The sequence below is a fragment of the Vipera berus genome, assembly GCF_964194415.1.
Source record: "Vipera berus genome assembly, chromosome: 1".
NCBI classification, from domain to species: Eukaryota; Metazoa; Chordata; class Lepidosauria; order Squamata; family Viperidae; genus Vipera; species Vipera berus.
The window spans coordinates 203609173-203628960 of NC_138202.1; the positions used below are offsets into that span (position 1 = coordinate 203609173).

The window sequence follows — 19788 nt, forward strand, 5'->3', positions numbered from 1 at the left end:
ATCTACAGTGTGTCAGCCTTAAAGGGCAAAGTCTTTATCTTCTGTGTGTCAGCTTTGCTGGGTGAATTGCTGATGTAATCAAAGAAGGTATTAAAAAAAAGGCTTTTCTAATATTTGGGGCTTCTACTCTTTTTAGAGAAGCCCGTCTTTGTTCAGAATAAAAGCGTAAAGCTTGAAGGCAACTTCTGGTTTCCTGTATTTTTTTACCAAGCAAAACCTCAGAACCTGCACATCAAAGAGCCGGGATGCTGCATGTCTTGTGTAGGGGATGCTTAACACCAATCGAGGCATTATCCAAGAATCCTTGCTACTATTGGCAGGGCTTTTTTTCTCATAGAACGCTCAGAACGGAGTTCCGGTACCTTTTTTGGATGGAACCTTGTAGGGTAGGCAAGGCAGGTTGTATGACATGTGTGAGTTCCGGCACCTTTTTCTTTTACAAAAAAAGCACTGACTATTGGTAATAACAGACAACTTAAGCTAACTAGAGGGCACCCACTATCAAACAGAATGTGAGTGTGTGAGTGTGTGAGCGTGTGTATTCACATTTTCAAATTGCCCACCTCCCTCAAATAGATCACTTAAAGAGTGGCTGAAGAAATTATTAGCAGGCAAACAATAGGCAAATAAAGAGCAAGCTATTGCTAAAGTTCAAGGTATAATATTATATTAAAGGAATTCTCAGGAGTTTGAAACGGGTCCTCATGTATTTAAAATTAGCATTGCCTATGCCAGAAACACACACACATACACACACACACACACACACACACAAGCTGCAGTAACCTGAAGAAGGGCAATCAACAATAACAGAAACATTGCATACTAAAAGAAGTGTGACCACTTTCATTGTTCACCTTTATTACTAGTATGCTCTCCATTTCAATTCAAAAACTTATGGACTTAATATTCAAAGACTCTGAAATGACTCATACTGCTTAGCACAGAGCTAGATAACTTTTCATATTTAGTGGCTTTACTACTTCTAAGTTAATATTTTGGCAGCCATGATCATGATACTAATGCAATAATGCAGTTTTGGGGAAGGGTTAGATGTATTACTAATAAGAGTGTTAAGCCTCTTAGTGGCTTAACATGTTTGCTGTGCTTAATTTCTTCTTGGAAAAGCGCATCAAATTTTGCTGCCAATTTTGGTGGTACAATTTTGTGAGAGACTTTGGGGTCATAAGGGTTTTTCCAGGCTGCTTAATAGGCAGTGCCCCAGATGTTCCCCTTTTCAAGCCTAAACCCTGGATCACAAACTTACCATTTCACCTTAAGAGGCAAAACCTATTTATTTAGACCTAGATGCTTCCCGATTCCAACTGATTCTGGGTGGTTCACAATATAAAAGCAAAATGACAAATATATATGTAAAAGATAAAGCACAAAACAATAACAAGATGACAGATCTGGTCATCAATAAGAAAGCATCCTGTACCCAATAAAGGGCTCCAACACCCTAAATGACTGTAAAAGGAGAGATTGGAAATTATTTGGTAGCATTTCTGAAAACTACAGTATTTTTATTTTGAGGTACAAGCTCCCTTCATCAGAGTGGCCTTGCTGAAATAGGATTAAATTACATAGGGATGGACAGGAGTAGCGAGAGGGGAAGACATGGTAATAATGCAGGTGAAGGTTCTGTGGGGGACAGATTACAAGCGCCTTATCAGTTAACGCTTCTAATGTGTAAAAATGTGTTTGTTCTAAACATCTGAAAGCCTGAATTTTATTTGGTGGTGGTGGTGGTGGTGGTAATTCCCAAATTGCTACTTTGAGATATGTCCTGGAAAGCTAAAATACTTTGCTATAATAACTCTGTCCTTGTTTTGCGTCCTGGTATATTAAATTTGCATTTCTTAGTTCTTCTATGCAAAGTCCCTCCTGTTTGTCCTATGTAGAATCCAGAGCAGTATTGCTGGAACACACTGGCATAAACTAGATTACAGGAAGAGCACCAGAGTTTGCCTCCAGCCATTTCCTTTGAAACTTACCTCCTAAGCTCCTGATAATATAAATAATGTTTTAATTTTAGCCATGGTGGAGCAACAGAAAAGCCAACCAATGTTGTCTGTCACTCTAATCTTTTAAATATTCTGCTAAAAGAGGCTCCTAGAAAAAAAAATGCAAATCAATTCCATATCCAAGGTTAATTACTCCTTACCGTTTCAATTCCCATAGCTCTCATCTGGTCGGCTCTTTTCTCCATGACAGATAAAAATTTCTTTGGATCTGACAAGGCATCCACGATATCTAAAAAGGAATTGAAATAAGTAAAGCTATTTTCAACTTCAGATCCCTTTAAAGCCCATCACATAATTCCTACAAACGGCTCTGCTTAATTTTATCGTGCATTACTGTCTCCCTAATCATGAGAAGGGATAAAAGGGAAAGTCTTCATAAATCTAAGAGATGCAGAAGCATAGGGCCTCTGACAGGCTCCATCAGCTTAAGAGAAATAATATGAAAAAAAGTAAGTTGCACACAAACACACTCCCACAGGTCTTCCTTACGCTAGGGAGACAATTTGTTCTGAGCACTACTATATACTGTATACATGTGTTTGTGGGTGTGCATGTGAGTATGTATGTGTGAGAGCATATATGTACAGACACCCCCAAGATCTCGCTTTTTTCATATGTGGAAAGGCCAAATACTGCATTTGCAAGATAAAGTAATTCTTCTCCCCATGTCGGAATATTTATCAGGGAATTGTGTACTTTGCTGGACCTCTCTCTGACATTTCATCTCTAGAGGCTTTGTAAAATGCTCTCTTTTTTAAAAAAAAAACAGTCACAAAAACTTCACACAAAACCTCTTACTACAAATGCGTGCACCATCTTGCAATAATTCCAGAAATATGCCCAACAGTCTACACGCTATTCAAATCTTATTTCAATACACACAATCACAATGTTATAGATAGAAGTAAAACAAATCTACTTGAATTTTGTTGGGGGCAGAAGAATAGTAACCTGAGGCTCCCTTCTGTTTAATACCATCCTATTGTGTTCTTGTCCAAAGAGATCATCAGCCCCCTTTTTCATTTTGCTTGCTAAAAAAATTGCTACCTGGAAGAACCAGGCAATGAGCAGACCGGGGTGGAGGGTTTTTTCCTCATTAAATTCGCCATTATAAGAGACAAGGTAAAATGAGTGTTTCCAAACTGAGCCTTGATGGCTATTATATTAAGCTATCCTGGATCTTTGGACTTGGAGAAAGAATGAGATAAAAGAATGTCTGAGAGTCAGAGAAATGGATAGACCAGGGGTAGGCAACCTCGGCTCTTTTATGACTCATGGACTTCAACTCCCAGAATTCCTGAGCCAGCTTGGCTGGCTCAGGAATTCTGGGAGTTCAAGTCCATGAGTCATAAAAGAGCCAAGGTTGCCTACCCCTGGGATAGACCATTCATTTTCATTTTTCCAGAGGGATGAAAAATTCCCCAACAATTTCTCAAGGACAAGATTTCCCTGTATTGGTGACATTCGTACCATTACTTAAAAAAAGAAAAGAAAAAGGCAGGATATGTCCTTCCTTGGTTTAATGAAATAGGGGAAGCCCTGGAGGTTAGAGATCACCAAACAGCATTTTATCAATTGACTTAATGCCATCTGACAATGATAAACTTTCCAATTGCAGATCAAATTGGGACCAATCATAACTGTCAAAGGAAGGCATTCCTTAGCTTAGGAGCATCATTCATTCAATTTGTATGGCCACCCGTCTCAAACAAGTAGCAATCAGGCAATATAGGCAAATTCCATTTCCCACATGCCAAAAAGCTTCTGTAAATGGAAACATGCCTCTAAGAAAGGGATCCTATCTTTCATTTCCAACTTCGACCTGCAAGAAGGATTACTCTGCACTCATTGCAATGGGACTGAAAAAAAATGTGATCAGTTCTCAGGTCCATTGCACACCTTAAGAAATATTCAAGACTCTTGGATGGTTAGGTAATTACGGTCATGGGGACAAGGGTTACAGTAGCTGCAGGAAAGATATAAAGCAGATGAAACTATATCGCATCTTAGGCCGAGCTAAGATACTCTGCTGGAAAGTTGGGGAAGATGACAGAGTGTACGTATGTGTGGGTACGAATTTTTAAAGCATGTTATGCTGATTTTAATACTTGCATAAAGTTTCCATGAGCTTCCCACCTCAATAGGTCATTACATGCATTATCCATTTTTGCTAGCCTGGCTGAAAGGTACAGAAAGTGGGCTGAGGACTGATAGGGCCTAGTTTTTGAATTGTGTGGCAAAACCATCCATAATCCTTCCCAATTAATTTGCTCCAAATAAAAGATATGATTGAAGCATTTACCTCCAAAACCATCAGGCACGTAAGTTTTAAGTACAATGTTGCAGAAAACCGTTGGCAGAGACAATGGTTTGTTGCCTTCATTTCGAAGGGAAATGTGTCGATAGCCTGCCTGAAGCCCATCCAGTGGCAATATCCTTTGACCAATCAACCGGTTGTTGTCGTCATAAACTGCTATCCTCAAGACTGCAAGATCTGGTAGAATCACCTAAGAAACCACAGAATGAAGGTGGTTATTTAGGTTCACCAGAGAGCACATTCCTACTTTGTAATTGTTGAAGAAATCCAGCAACCCCATCTGGAACCAGGTTCTAACAGATCACCCCATAGGGATGTTTGATTACATATTTACAATATCATTAAGCTTTCTTGAACAACAACTTTGGTGGCGCTATGTGTCAATGTTACACAGAATATACAGTATTACTAGTGGATATTGATTTATGCCTCTAAAAATAGCCAATCAACGTTATTTAATTCTGTTAAGTTTGTTTTTCTTTTTAAAAATGAAAACTCCAGAAGTTTGGATGAATAAAAATAAATAGAAAGTGATTAGAGTAAATGAATCTTCAAAAGATGGAGGATACTTTGGTCTGATGAGTACTCAGTACTATTCTGGTAGCACAGGGTTGCTTTCTCCAAAGAGGTCCCCGTTCTGTTCTCCAAAATATCTACATTTTATTAGCTATGCAATTCATCTGTGTCATGCACCCTGACAGAAATATAATCTTTGATGGACGAAAACACTATTTTCTTCCTTAGCGGGCAAAACAAGTCTGAAGGATTCTCACGCAGGAAAGAGAATAGGTTGAACTGTGGAGTCCTTAGTGCTCTCTGAACTTGGTTGTTAGCTTGCAGATATTTCATTACCCAACTAGGTAATACCATCAATGCTAGGAGTGTGGGGTTCGCTCCTTGTTTATATAGTAGCAGGAGGAAACAAAAAGACCAGAACACATCCTCTAGTAGTCAGTATGCAGATAAGCAGGGAATAACACCAGGCAAATGATCAAACAGAAATACCCTAATCAAGGAACTACCAAGCAGAAAACCACACCTCCACTAACAATGACAGGGCAAGCTACTGCACATGAACAAGGAGCAAATTACATACTCACTAGCACTGATGAAGTTACCTAGGCGGGTAATAAAAAAGTCTGCAAGCAAACAAGAGCCTTGGTGGAGCAGTGGGCTAATGCCTCCTTAAGTAACACCAGCTGCCTGCAATTAGTGCAGGTTCGAGTCCCACCAGGCTCAAGGTTGACTCAGCCTTCCATCCTTCCGAGGTAGGTAAAATGAGGACCCAGATTGTTGGGGGCAATTAAGCTGACTTTGTAATAATGCCGCTTGGGGCCCCCCGAAAGCCCTAATAAGCAGGCATATACATAGAATGAAGGCTATTGCTAAGCACATTGATTTGTGCTTTAGATTGTAAGCCGCCCTGAGTCTTCGGAGAAGGGCGGGATATAAATGGGATTAAAAAAAACAAAAAACCACTCAAGCTCATGGAGCACCAAGGACCCCATGAGGGATAATGTTTCTAACTATCAAATATTGTCCACATAAAGAATTGGACCTTATTTATCAAATTTAGCTACCCACTCACAGGGAGACTCAGACATGTGATTGGTGGGAAAACAGTGTATAAAGCTCCTCATAGTACTATACTAAAGGGTAGTACTTTTTAGATGGAATTGCAATCCTTCTTTCCTCCCAAAATATTTACAGCCGACGTTCTAAACTCTCTAATCCAAAAAAGATTTAAGATAAAGTTATAAAGATAAGGTGATCCTCAACTTTTGTTCCCAAATAAGGGGAAAGAATTAGGAGGAATTTCCTTCTAAACATTGTGTGACTTCATCTAAACTAACAGCTAAAAGTGCTCTTCTGTATGTGATTTTATAAAAGGTAACATGTAGTTTCACAGCATTTGTCCAAGCTGCAACAATAGTGATTGTAAAGAAACTAAGTGGATGTAGGTCTTTTCTATTTCTCAAAGTGCAGAGGACAATGCAAACAAGTTAATCTTCTTTCCTCCGATGGATTCTACTAACAGAACCGTTGCTTACTTGCCGAACAAAGTATGAAAATAAAAAAGACCATTGCTTAACACATTGTAGCACCAGGATTCCATCAATGGAACACAAGAAACTCATTTTTTTCTAGCTAATGGAGATAATTAGTGCTGGCATTGTAATCGTTGCCTGGGTCCCTTCTGGCATCATTCCATAGCAAGAATAAGACATCTCAAAATAGTTTAGTTAGAGCAAATGCAAAATTGTCTGAAGGAGGAAAAAATGGCAGTAGCCTCTGTCAAGACTGGATTGAATAATAATCTCAAACTGCAGATAAAATATCTTAAAGGGTTAAAAAGATTTCTAAAGATACAAATATTAAATGTTATATTAAAAATATTTCCTACAAGGCTCTTTAAAACTTTTTTCCTTAGAAGGTGCTATTTTCTACACTTATTTTTTGATATATACATTTCCAGAATATAAGCAATCCCTTCTCCTGGCAACCTGTTAAAAGGAAAGATTCAATGGTATTTAAGGTAGCCTTGTCCAGTTTTTGAGTTCTGCAATTACAAAGGGCCCCAAAGAATTAGGCTATTATTTGGCAACTAATGAGAAATATATCAACTAGCATACATGGTTAAATATAGCAAGACTGACCCAACACAAATATCAAAATATCATTATCACAGTTGAGTGATAGCTCACAGAAGAATAACGACACAGAATATGTATTACAACAGCAGTAGTTTTATTTTTTTTAAAAAAAAACAGGTTGACAATAAAACACAATTGACACATACGTAGTCCTCGACTTACGACCGCACTTGAGCCCAAAATTTATATTGCTGAGACGGTCGTTAAGTGAATTTTGTCCCATTTTACCTTTCTTGCCACAGTTGTTAAATGAATCACTGCAGCTGTTAAGTTAATAACACAGTCGATAAGCGAGCCTGGCTTCCCCAGGCTCAGAAGGTCACAAACAGGGATCCCATGACCCCAGGACACTGCAACCGTCATAAATACGGGTCAATTGCCAAGCCTCTATTTTGATCACGTGACCACGGGGATGCTGCAACATTTGTAAGTGTGAAAAATGGTCCCAAGTCACCTTTTTCAGTGGATGTTGAAACTTTGGTCACTAAATGAACTGTTGTAAGTCCAGGACTACCTGCGCCTGCTAAGTATTTGCATGAGATTCATGCTACCTAAGTAGGTAATAAGCAACCCTAACTCTACCGTATTACACAATTCTCCCTTGGTCTATGCAATTTCTCTGATATAGTCGAAATGTTATTAGGTTAGCTATCAGCTGCATAAAAACCTGGGTCATGCTACTCTGATGCTTTACATTTGGCCTTAGCTCCCAACCATACCTAAATTAGGCATGATACTAGCCAGAAAAATACATCACAAAGAAAAGAAAAAAAAGCAGGCAAATTGTTCTGCATTCTAGACAACAGAACAGGTAAAAAAGAATAGAAGACACTGTAAATGACGGCACCATTAACGTACACACTTTTGGATAAACTTTACTTGACAAAAAAAAATTTTTTTTTAAAGTAGAATGGTATAGGGAAAAAAAAAACTAGACACCAGGGATTGCCCTTAAGAGTGAATCTGCATGTGCATTTTGACAAATCTTTATACATACTGTAAGTTTCAGGGGCTAATGATTGTGGATATGCAAGCAACATGGTGCAGCTTAACCATGTTTTACTGAACTTGGCATTTCTTCAGAATGAAATGAGATCTGCATGCTTGCATGGAATGTACCCATCTGAAAAGTCCCCTTATTCAAAAAAAAAGATCCCTTGCTGGCTTATTAACAAAATTAGACGAGAGGTTTTCCTCCTAGTTATTTTCATTTGCAGGAAGCTCTTCTACAAAAGTAATATCCACAATTAGCACCTCAACAATTTTATCACAAGGTGGTACAGAAAGAGTACACATGCCGTATAGGAATGGAAGTAAGAGAAGGTCCACTGAATCAGGCCCAAACTCTTCTTAGTTCAATATTTGCTTTTCCTGTTGATGTCTACAGGGGAGCCAGAAGACTGCCAATGACATTGAGAGGCTTGCTGTCTACCAAAGATATACAGGCCACACGGTTACTAGCTGTCAATAACTTTGTCCGCCATGAATTTTGCTTGATTTCCTTTTAAAACTATTTAATTTATTGGCCATCACTACATCTTATGACAGCAGATTACAGTTCAATTAAGCATTGTGTGGAAAAATCTCAAATTCCTTATGAACCTCCTATCACATATTATCATTAGATGACCCTAAGGGTAGCACTGAGTAAAGGAGAAAAACTATCTCTATCCACTTTCTCTGCGCCGGGCAGAATTCTGCACTTCTGTCGCCTCTGACTTGCCTTATTTCTAAACTTTAAGACCTCCCTAATGCTGAAACCTCTCTTCAGAGAGAGGAAGACTCTCTCCATTGTCATTTGGGCAGCCCTTTTTTGGTTCTCTAGTTTTCAGAATGATGCATGACTTCCAAATTTGGTTGCACTACAGATCAGTACAGGGATGGTATTATTTTCAAGTCCTGTTTTCCTGATTCCAAACACAGATTTTGCCACTTTCATGTAAGCCAAAATGTTCACGTGAGCTTCCCACATGGTACCACCTTGTTCTGGCGCAGTCTTAAAGCCGGGCCAAGAATACGCAATGTTCCTCCTGAAACACTGCCCTTTGCAACTATGGTGATGGGAATGTTTTGTAAAATGGCACAAGTAAACTCACCCATATACATATACGTATACATATATATTTTAAAAACTACTTTTCTCCAAATGGTGTCTAGAACGTTTGTGTGTGGAAGAGAGAAGAGATATACACGACGCAGACAGGACGAGGGAGCCAGCCTCAGATGCAGAGGCAGCAGCCCCTGACTGAATCCACGTAATGACATTGACCTTAGCTTTGGATGCCGGGTCTCACCTGCCCTCTTGGCTGAAGGAACAGTGCAAGATAGCCAGGGCACTGCCAGGGCAGGGAAGAAGTTGTATTCTCCAAGGAAGGCAGAGGTTCCCCCAGCTGGAGCTCATTCTGAGCAGACTGCATACCTGGAACACAGGCATAGCCATAGCCACGAACGAGGCTGTTCCTCCAAGAGGGAGGAAGAAGAAGAGGAGGAGGAGGAGGAGGAGGAAGCAAGAAGAGGGAAAAGCCAAACAGAAAAATAAAAATCATGTGATAGCTACAAGTTTCCGTTTAAAAAAAATAATCCAGATTTAGTTAACTCTATCCCATGACAAAAAGTGTGTCATGGTAGATGAAGGGAAAGCGCTAGCAAGACCTGCTCTCCTAAATCAGCCTTCCCCAAACCATTCTTTTACTGAAGTGATGTGCCTGCAATGCCCAGAACTGAAATTTCAGCTGAGCATTTGGGGACTGGTCAACTCAACGCTGTTGAGGGGACATCAGATTGGTGGATCTTTTCCTAAAAGTTCCTTATTCAGGAAAAATGTTGAGGCAAAGTGTTATTCATAAAATCTCAAAGGCATTACTGAAATACATACCTTTCGGAACACAAAGCATTCTTCATTGTAAACAGGATTTAAGCCATTGTTCATCACCATCCGTGTTCGGAATTCCTTACGTATTGTATCAGTAGGAAGGCCATACATATCCACCTCTACGTAAGTACCAATTTTTTTGTCTGATAAAAATTGACCAGATATGACCTTGAAATGGAAGCATAAAAATGTTCAGTCCAATGAGAAATTTAATATAGTCAAGCATATATCAATGTTTAGTGTTATTCACATATATAAATATATATATATTAATATATAAATAATAGAGTTGGAAGGGACCTTGGAGGTCTTCTAGTCCAACCCCTTTCTCAGGCAGGAAACCCTGTCCAGTCTCTTCTTAAAAAATTCCAGTGTTGGAGCATTCACAGCTTCTGGAGGTAGGTTTTTCCACTGGTTAATTGTTCTAAACTGTCAGGAAATCTCTCCTTAGTTCTAGATTGCTTTTCTCCTTGATTAGTTTCCATCCGTTGCTTCTTGTCCTGCCTTCAGGTGCTTTGGAGAATAGCCTGACTCCCTCTTTAATATATATATACTCCCAGCCATGCTGAGGGGAAAGGGAGAGGTTTCCAAGCTGAGCCATGCTGGCTCAGGAATTCTGGGAGTTGAAGTCCTTGAGTTATAAAAGAGTGTGCACTAGAGGAGGACATTAAAATTATTTACAGGGTTACTTCTTTAGGAACTAAACTTTTAGAATCTAAAACAGCTAATTCAAAAAAACCAACAGGAAAGAACCTCACATTTTTCATCTGTTTCTGTCTTTTGGAAGGTAAAATTAGATAACAAAATAATCTATTTCCTATGTTAACATCTCTGCAATGAAATCAATAAAGGTAACAGGAAAGAAACGAGAAACATTTTTCTCAGTGTAATATGTCTAATTTAGCTGATGCTAGAAAAAAAATAGTATCTTTTGTACATACTCTTGAAAACTATTTTGAATCTAACCATCTATTTCAACTAAACCACTTTAAATTAAAAAATTCTTAAGAATGAAATATTCTTAATTTGGGCTTTACTTTTACTGTTTGGACTGTTGTGTGTTTTGACAAATAGATTATTTAGAATCTAGTTATGTTGCACTTCAGTCTTTAAATAATTAACCTAGTATATACATAACAATATATGATGTTTTCCATGGTGAGCTTAACATCAATAACAACATTTATTAAAAGGCTAAAATAATTTCTGGTGGTATTATCTGTACATTAAAATTTTGTTTAGTCACAATCTTTCACTTTTCACATTCTGGAAAAGCAGTGGTCATGTATCCTAGCAAAAGATGTTACATATGTGCATAAGCATAGTCAGTAGCATATGCCTTTTTAAAAATATCAAACATGCAAAGAAACAAAAATAAGTCCAAAATATCTGTATTACATCCAGAAATGCCAACTTTGCAACCAATATTTCTCATCCATAACTATGGCACCCTAAGGATACCTGCACACATGCAAATGATTCTCTGGGATCAGTAACGCAGCAGGGATTGCTTTTTCCTTCCAGTAACAGATTGCTGGGAAATACCAAACATGGCCTTAAGAATTCCAATGTTTGTTACAAATTTTTCTGGATGTGGTTGGAAAGAGGCCTAGAAATGCCAGCACAAATACATCACACTTGCCGAACGTGCACACGCAACTAATTACAATCTTCAATTATATGTGATATATCCAGGGCTTTTTTTCCCATAGAACACTCAGAACGGCTTTACGGCACCTTTTTTTACACACACACACACACACACACACACACACACACACACACACACACAAACACACAAAAGCTGAAGGAAACTGTTCCGGAGAGCCAAATTCTCCTCAGGCAGCCAGGTTGCATAGCAGCAGAATGCATCGCAGCGACAGGCCTTCAGATGGCTCAAATTGAAGGAAATGCGATCCGTACAGGCTAATTTACAGTTTTGGATGATAGAATTATTTTTTATCTAAGGATAACTAATGATAACATTTGATGGGGGGGAGAGTTATTGCCCCCCTGAGAAAGGGCCCGCAACTTGGGTGTCCTCCTGGATTCACGGCTTAACCTGGAAGATCATCTAACCGTCGTGACCAGGGGGGCCTTTGCACAGGTTCGCCTGGTGCGCCAGTTGCGCCTCTTTTTGGACCGAGATGCCCTATGCACGGTCACCCACACCCTTGTCACTTCTCGCCTGGATTACTGCAATGCTCTCTACATGGGGCTGCCCTTGAAATGCACCCGGAGGCTTCAGCTGCTGCAAAATGAGGCCGCACGGGTGCTTATGGGAGTATCTCGATACTCCCATGTTACACCTCTCCTGCACGAGCTGCATTGGCTTCCGGTTGCCCTCCGGGTGTGATTCAAGGTGCTGGTAATTACCTTTAAAGCCCTACATGGCTTAGGCCCGGGGTACTTGCGAGACCACCTGCTGCCAATGTCAACCTCCCATCGCCCAGTTCGCTCCCAGAGTGTCAGCCTCCTCAGGGTTCCGTTGGCCAGGCAATGCCGGCTGGCAACCCCCAGGGGGAGAGCCTTCTCTGTGGGCGCGCCAACCCTCTGGAATGAACTGCCTCTGGAGCTGCGGACGGCCCCTGACCTTCGATCCTTCCGCCGTGACCTAAAGACATGGTTATTCCAACAAGCGGGCCTGGACTGACCATGGTTTTTAATTTGGGTTTTATTTTGCTAAATTGTCCCATATTTCTTATATTCATTGTTTAATTCTTTTTAAAAGTTTTGTATTTTATATCTCTTACTTTTTATTGTTGTGAGCCGCCCTGAGTCCTTAGGGAGAAGGGCGGCATATAAATTTAATTTAAAAAATCTGTTATTTTGTTTTATTTTTGCACAAAAAAATTATATAATTTGCATTTGCATTCATTTTCAAATAGAATATGTTGTTAAAATGTATCGGTATTGAAATAATTAGTGCACACATATACCTAAAACCAGTTTATTGCATTTGGCAATTGTACTAAAAAAATCTCATTGTCAACCAATATAATTCATTTAATTTGAAATCAAGTGAAAAATTGATTTAAATTATTTTATTAAAACAAATTAATGGCAATTCTTTTATAAGAAGTTGCCTCAAACAAAATGAGTTTGACATGCCTGCTCTAGATAGTTGAATGCTCCAAAATAAATTCTAGACCAGGCCTGTACATGCAGCCTACCAAGCACCCTTGGACAGAGCACAGACTTTTTTTTTTTAAAAAAAAGTAATAAAATCACCACCACTGCCCTGAAAGTCATGTTGCCTAGTGCCTCCATGGCTTACCATGACCACGAAGTCCAACACTGTAGATGCTCCTCTAGTCACCAAATCATTGATTAGCCCACCAGTATTCCTTTGCAGACCACAAAGATTTTTAATTTATCAGTGTAGGCCTTTCCCTTCTACAAGTTGCACAGACCTCTTCTAGATTTTCCTCTTACCTTTCTGAGTTAACTCCTTGGTCTGTCATTGAGCAAGAATTGAATTTGTAGGGAAGCATATTATCATTTGATGTATATTTAACATATGTTTTACCTTTATTTACCGATTATATAATATTTGTATGCAATCCACATGGCGAGGTTTGGGCCAACTTACAATATTTTTAAAATCATAAGATTAAAACATAAAAGCAGGGCTTTTTTTCTCATAGAACGCTCAGAATGGCGTTCCGGCACCCTTTTTTGCACACACACTAAAATAAAAGCAGGGCTTTTTTTCCTCATAGAATGCTCAGAATGGCGTTCCGGCACCCTTTTTTGCACACACACTAAAAAAGCTTTTGCACAAGCTATGCTACTCCCTCTATTGGCTTTCAAAAGCCTATTGGCTTTTGAAAGCCAATAGGAATTGCTGCTGAGCGTGCCAAAAGACATGGCCGGCAAACGTTGCACCAGCAAGTTGTCTGCAGCGAAGGCAAGTTGGCAGGAACTTTGCATCCCTCCCTGCTGCCCAACTACACCATCTCAGCTAGGTAAGTAAGAGAGGACAAGGAGTGGGAGGTGGGTTCTGTGGAGTCCATGTGCACTCCTTCCTTGTGCTCACCCGTGTCAGCCAGGCTGCTGGCCTACCTGGTGCTGGCCCTGTGCCACCGTCGCCTCGCCCTGCATACCTAAGTGGCCGCTCTGCATCGCCTGGCCCACCCCGCCTCCCGCTCCGTGCAGCCCCACCATATAGAGTGGGCCCCGCTGCTCCCACAGCACCAGCTGCACCGGCTCTGGGGGGCAGCCCGCCACCAACACCCCTCGTAGCCATGACCGCAGCAGCACTGCCCCCCCACCTCCTGCGCCCGCCAAGATGAGAGTGCCAGCACTTTTTTTTAAAAAAGCACTGTGTGTGTATATGTCTCTGTGTGTGTGTGTGTGTGTGTGTATGTATATGTATAGTCTCATACTTATTTCAATTTATTTATGACCTGTGGCCCTTTCTTTATATTTTAAAACAGCTTCAGGTATCTGAGGTCAAGTAGCATATTTCAAGCATTTTTTTCTACACTGCACAGATTCCTACCTGCACTGAACAAGTCGCTGCAATAACACCGTCCACAGGAGTCTCAGAAAAAGGGTCAAATGTCCGATCAGGACGCCGCATGAAATCTGGTTTAAGAAGATAACTTTAAAAAAAAAATCAAAACGCACATGTTTAGATAAAACTACTTATGTTTCCCTTTTAATCCCTTTTAAATTAAATGCCATTATTGTTATTAGTTGTCTTCAAGTCATATGTAGAAAGCATATAATCAGCTGAAAACAAATCATGGAAGAGTATTGTTTTTAGAATGCATATCCAAGAGAGAGAAACTAAATTTTACTCACTGAATGGTGAAAAAAACCTACAGTAACCAGAATGAGATAATACATTGTATGAATTCATCCCACCTGAAACATTTCCTTTAAGAAATTAAATTTAACGTACACATTCAAAATTACACTAATTTAGGTAACTAGACAAGTATGTGACAGGATTTTCTACCCTACGATTAGCTGAATAATTTAACCACTTCAATATGGTATAGATTTTTTTCTTGCTGCACATCCTTTGGTTGGGCTGGGACTTCCACAGTACATCCATAAGACATGTGGCTATCTTCTGGGCTAAAGAATTTTAAAGCTAGAATCCATTTCAGTATCAGCTGGTTTTCCCCTCCCTTTTTTGACATGAAAAATGTATCCATAAAAACTTTTTCCAGCCACTGGAACTGCCAACTGAGTCTTTTGTGGTGATGAGAACCCAAACTTGGTGAAAATTCTAATCACCATGGCAACGATAATCATATAGCCTTTGAGGCACAAAGGACTTTGTTGAAATGAAGCCCAGCCATTTTGTCCAAGGCCTAATTTTTTTTCTTCGGCCTAGACAAGGTGGGTGAGACTAACCTGCCCTGTTCTGATTCAAAGGTTCAGTGCAAACTTCTGATTGTATTGAATTCTGCTGAATAGCAAATGACAAAACAAAAAACAAAAACAAACCCAAGCAGCTGCATCAAAAGGAAATAAAGGTAGATCCTTAATATTCATAGTGGTTCTGTTCCAGTATAAAATCATAAATTATGAAACTGCAAATAACAAGGCCATGAATCTGTGGGAAGGACAGGGTTAGTTTTGGGTCTGGTTAGTTTACAGTCATTCTTTTCCTACTTCCTTTTTTCCTTTTTCTCCCACAGTGTATAAAATGCATTTATTCTATGCATACTAAACTCAGTCTGAAAATCCCAAGCCAAGAATACGAATCCCACTTCATAGTTCAGTTTCTTTTCCAGATCATTTCCATAGTTTTTCACAAATTCAATTATTTCCAATCCCCACACATTCTTTCCCACATTCGCATGTAAAGATATACCATCTCTCCCTTTGGAAAATAGAGTATATACCCACAAAGTGATACACACAGAATTTTCTAATTATTCGTAGTTATTTATCAAACTTATAGAGAGCAGTTATATCAGTATATTACTATATCACTCTCGGAGCAGCTCTGCTAAACTTTCAAAAAACCTGGAAGCTTCTATGTTGCCTTCTTTAATTTACTGGTGGGGATTAACATTTTTTTAAAAAAAATCTGTTGCTCAAATTATTATCTGCGTTAATAGATCTGCCTTTCGCACTTTGTTATATTCCAGGCTTGGGATCCCTTTCCAAAAGACACAAAGGAAATAGTTACATTACATCTTGTATTTCTTGTGAAAGGTTTTTAAAAATATTCTATATACCACAAACCTCTTAGATCACAATTTCAACAAGTTTCAGTTAAATAAACAAACTAGCAGAGAAGATACAAGAGGTAACCTGAAATGCCCTGTATGCAAGAAAATATTTAGGATTTTTAAAATGTACATCTCTGCAGAAAGTACAGTGATATGATAAAGATCTTGGTCTTTGAGAGAAGTTGCACATGTTTGGGGGGAATTGAATATCTGTGTGCCCAAATGGCATTATACAAATTGTTCTGCCAGCGTTCAGTTGGGAGTTTAGGTCAAAACTAGTTCAACTTTTGTACTGCAATTGATAGCAGATACATCTTGAAGACAAAAGCTGCTTAATAATAATAATAAAAAAAAATCTCAAGGAAAACTGATCTGTACTGCAAATGCCAAACCCTTGCACTTTAGGTGATCATCTTCAGCTAGGAACAATGGGGACTATTAGCCAAATAAGGGGGAGAGTTTGCCTGCTTAAGCAGAAGGGAAATTTAATTACTAGTAACAGGAAAAGCCTCCATATTCCAAATTGCCCGAATTTAGGTTTCTAAATCTAAATTTGCTAGGCAGCTCTGATTTTCTACTCATAACATTTAATCTATTCATGAGTAAAAAAAAAAAATCAAAGCCGCCTAGCAAATTTAGATTTAGAAATTTAAATTTGGGCATTTGGGAATGTGGACATAAAACTCTACTACTGTACCTTGTACCTTACCGCTTTATTTGCAAAATGTGGTTCCTTTTTTGCTCCTCACCCTCTCCTCCCCTTCAGGGACAGATCTTCCAGATTCTTTTCATAAAATATAACACCAGACTGAATTTCTACGGCCTGTCTTTCATTTACAGCACATAATTAAAAGTGACATTGTTCTATATAATGGCAGCTGTTGAACATTGTTACTTACCCACAAGACCCGTTATACTCAAATTTCCCCTGATTCAACTGCATTGCTAGATCTGTGAAGAGGTAAAAATAGTTTAAATTTTATTACTGAGCAAAACCTATCTGGACAGTCTTTTTAAACTAAAAAACACAATTTATCCTGGATAGCCAGTTTAGTTAAAATGCTAATTCCACACATTCCTTGAAAGCAAAGGACATATTATCCTACTTCGGTAGAAAAATGCAAAATATATTCATTTTTATATATTCTTAAAAATATATATTCTTAAGTTGCTGTTCCTTCAATTTTTTTGTGAAATATGAAATTCTAAAAGGGTGTAATTAAAAGACTGCATCCTCTTTTCTATCATCTCTATCTCTCCACTCTGAAGATATGGATTTATTAAGTGAACAGGAACATTCTATAGACTAGGACAATGGTCAATATTGGACATGGTTAGTCATAATGGACTACAATATTGGATTAGCAATCCTTACACATCTGATAATTATTTTCCAATAAGAATAAGGAGCCCTTCCGTTATGCAACATTGTTCAGTGATAGAACTTGACAGACTTCAAAACATCTTTCATATGGTGATGGTTAACATGGCTACTTTGTTGATTCTTCAGTGGATTCTAAATATCAATCCACAGATGTTTTGGTGGAACCAAGTCAAGAGGATCTATTTTCTATTGCCCTTCATGACAAACAACAAGCAAGAGCACACCTTTAAACACTAAAGAAAGTGACACCTAATAATATGATGATTTCTGCTTTTTGGAGAAGCAACTGGCTTCAATACTAGCCAGTTAATCACCATTATTTCACTCACTACAAAGAAAAGAAACAAGTTCTCTGGCTCAACATAACATAACGTTTTAATTGTAGTTCCTAGTATTGTCCCTTATGTTTTTACTCAGAAATGATTCCTACTAATGGTTCATAGAAATTCCATCCATCCATCCATCCATCCATCCATCCATCCATCCATCTCTCCCTCCCTCTCTCCAATCCATCCACTATCTATCTATCTATCTATCTATCATCTATCTATCTATCTATCTATCTATCTATCTATCTATCTATCTATCTATCTAATCTATCTATCTATCTATCTATCTATCTATCTATCCAGTGCTTTTTTTGTAAAAGAAAAAGGTGCCAGAACTCACACATGTCATACAACCTGCCTTGCCTACCCTACAAGGTTCCATCCAAAAAAGGTGCCGGAACTCCATTCTGAGCGTTCTATGAGAAAAAAGCCCTGTATCTATCTATCTATCTATCTATCTATCTATCTATCTATCTATCTATCTATCTATCTATCTATCTATCATCTATCTATCTATCTATCTATCTATCTATCTATCTATCTATCTATCTATCTATCATCTATCTATCTATCTATCTATCAGTTTTATGCTGATGTATGAAGACATGCTGAAAAAGGGTGCATATATGTTTTACTGCTTTCAATCTAATTGTCTGCCTGGCTGGATGTAGATTCTTATATTTAACCATGTGAATGAATCCTCCAGCAATGCCAGAAGCAAAAGTTACAGCATCTGGCAGAAAGCTCCTACTAAAGCTGCCATTCTCTGAGATTTAGAGTCAGTGGGTAGGTCTGCTTACCTGGGGTCTGATAGTTAAGGGAGACCATCTGGCATCCAGCGTTCCAGAAAATTTGCGGCATGTAATTGCTGGAATCCACTCTGCCTCCCTTTGGGTATATCCGACTCATTTGCCGCTTATTGTAGCTGTATTATTAGTCAAGAAAATTGGAATAACCAAACAAACAAGAGGTAGAATGATCCTATCTTCACATCTTAATTTTTTAAATGTTTTAATTCATGAGGCATTTTTCACAAAGTACATACTGTACTGTGTTTTATTAAGTACTGCGTGTTGTTAGTTGCAGAATTGGCACCTTGCTTCTTAAGACTAAATAGCCTCATTATAACTGCCTCAGTGCAAGGATACTTCACAAATTCAATTGCGTGGGTCTTCAAATAGCCCAACCCGACAGACTCATTAAAAGAAGACATGTTGTAGTGAATGTTGCGTTCTAGAAAGAAAACCATAAAATCTGTTTTGTAAAATTTTCAGAATGAAAAGTTGATTAGGAGAGTATTACGTATAAAAATATATTTATTACAAAAATGAAATTGAGCTTCAGGATAAAGATATGCCCGACAAAGAAATTACAGAAATCCACAAAAAGTATAAATATGGAATAACAATATTGATCTCCTAGAACTGACAGCCAGATTAATTGGGACAAGAAATGAGGTAGAAATTATTAATTAAGCTCAAGAAGTAGAATAGCATGAAATTAAAAAAAAATGTTTTTAAGTCAGAAAAAGAATAAACATTACAAGTAAACTTCAGATACCTAGGATATTTAGTGGAAGAGAGATAAGCAGAAAATCAAAATCAAGCCAAAAGAATAAAGTAATCTGTTCTGAGCAAACTCAGATGGGCGCCAATGCTAGTTAAATTTCTCTTTGTAATCTGCTGCCCCCTAGTGGAGAAAGTATAACACTAAACATTAGGAAAAGCGTTGCCTTACAAGCCATGCACAATATATACAGTAATGAGAATACAGGTAGTCCTCGACTTACAACAGTTCATTTAATGACCGTTCGAAGTTACAACAGCACTGAAAAAAGTGACTTATGACCATTTTTCACACTTACGACCGTTGCAGCATCCTTGTGATCAAAATTCAGATGCTTGGCAACTGACTCGTAATTATGGCAATTGCAGTGTCCCAAGGTCATGTGATCCTTTTGTGACCTCCTGACCAGCAAAGTCAATGGGAATGCCAGATTCGCTTAACA

The 19788-nt window shown here is 38.6% G+C and overlaps 1 protein-coding gene across 6 annotated transcripts in view; it reads right to left on the reverse strand.

Annotated features, from left to right (window-relative positions):
* The window catches only part of PLCB4 (phospholipase C beta 4), a 189466-nt gene that overhangs the window by 21741 nt on the left and 147937 nt on the right, over positions 1 to 19788 (reverse strand). For all 6 annotated transcript variants that reach the window (XM_081321997.1, XM_081321998.1, XM_081321996.1 and 3 more), the window contains 7 exons: positions 18929 to 19013; positions 18581 to 18705; positions 16967 to 17018; positions 14375 to 14477; positions 9874 to 10038; positions 4330 to 4534; positions 2168 to 2256 (listed from right to left, as the gene is read on the reverse strand). In XM_081321997.1, the coding sequence (XP_081178123.1) occupies positions 2168 to 2256; positions 4330 to 4534; positions 9874 to 10038; positions 14375 to 14477; positions 16967 to 17018; positions 18581 to 18705; positions 18929 to 19013 (824 nt within the window). The remainder of the gene's footprint in view (positions 1 to 2167; positions 2257 to 4329; positions 4535 to 9873; positions 10039 to 14374; positions 14478 to 16966; positions 17019 to 18580; positions 18706 to 18928; positions 19014 to 19788) is intronic.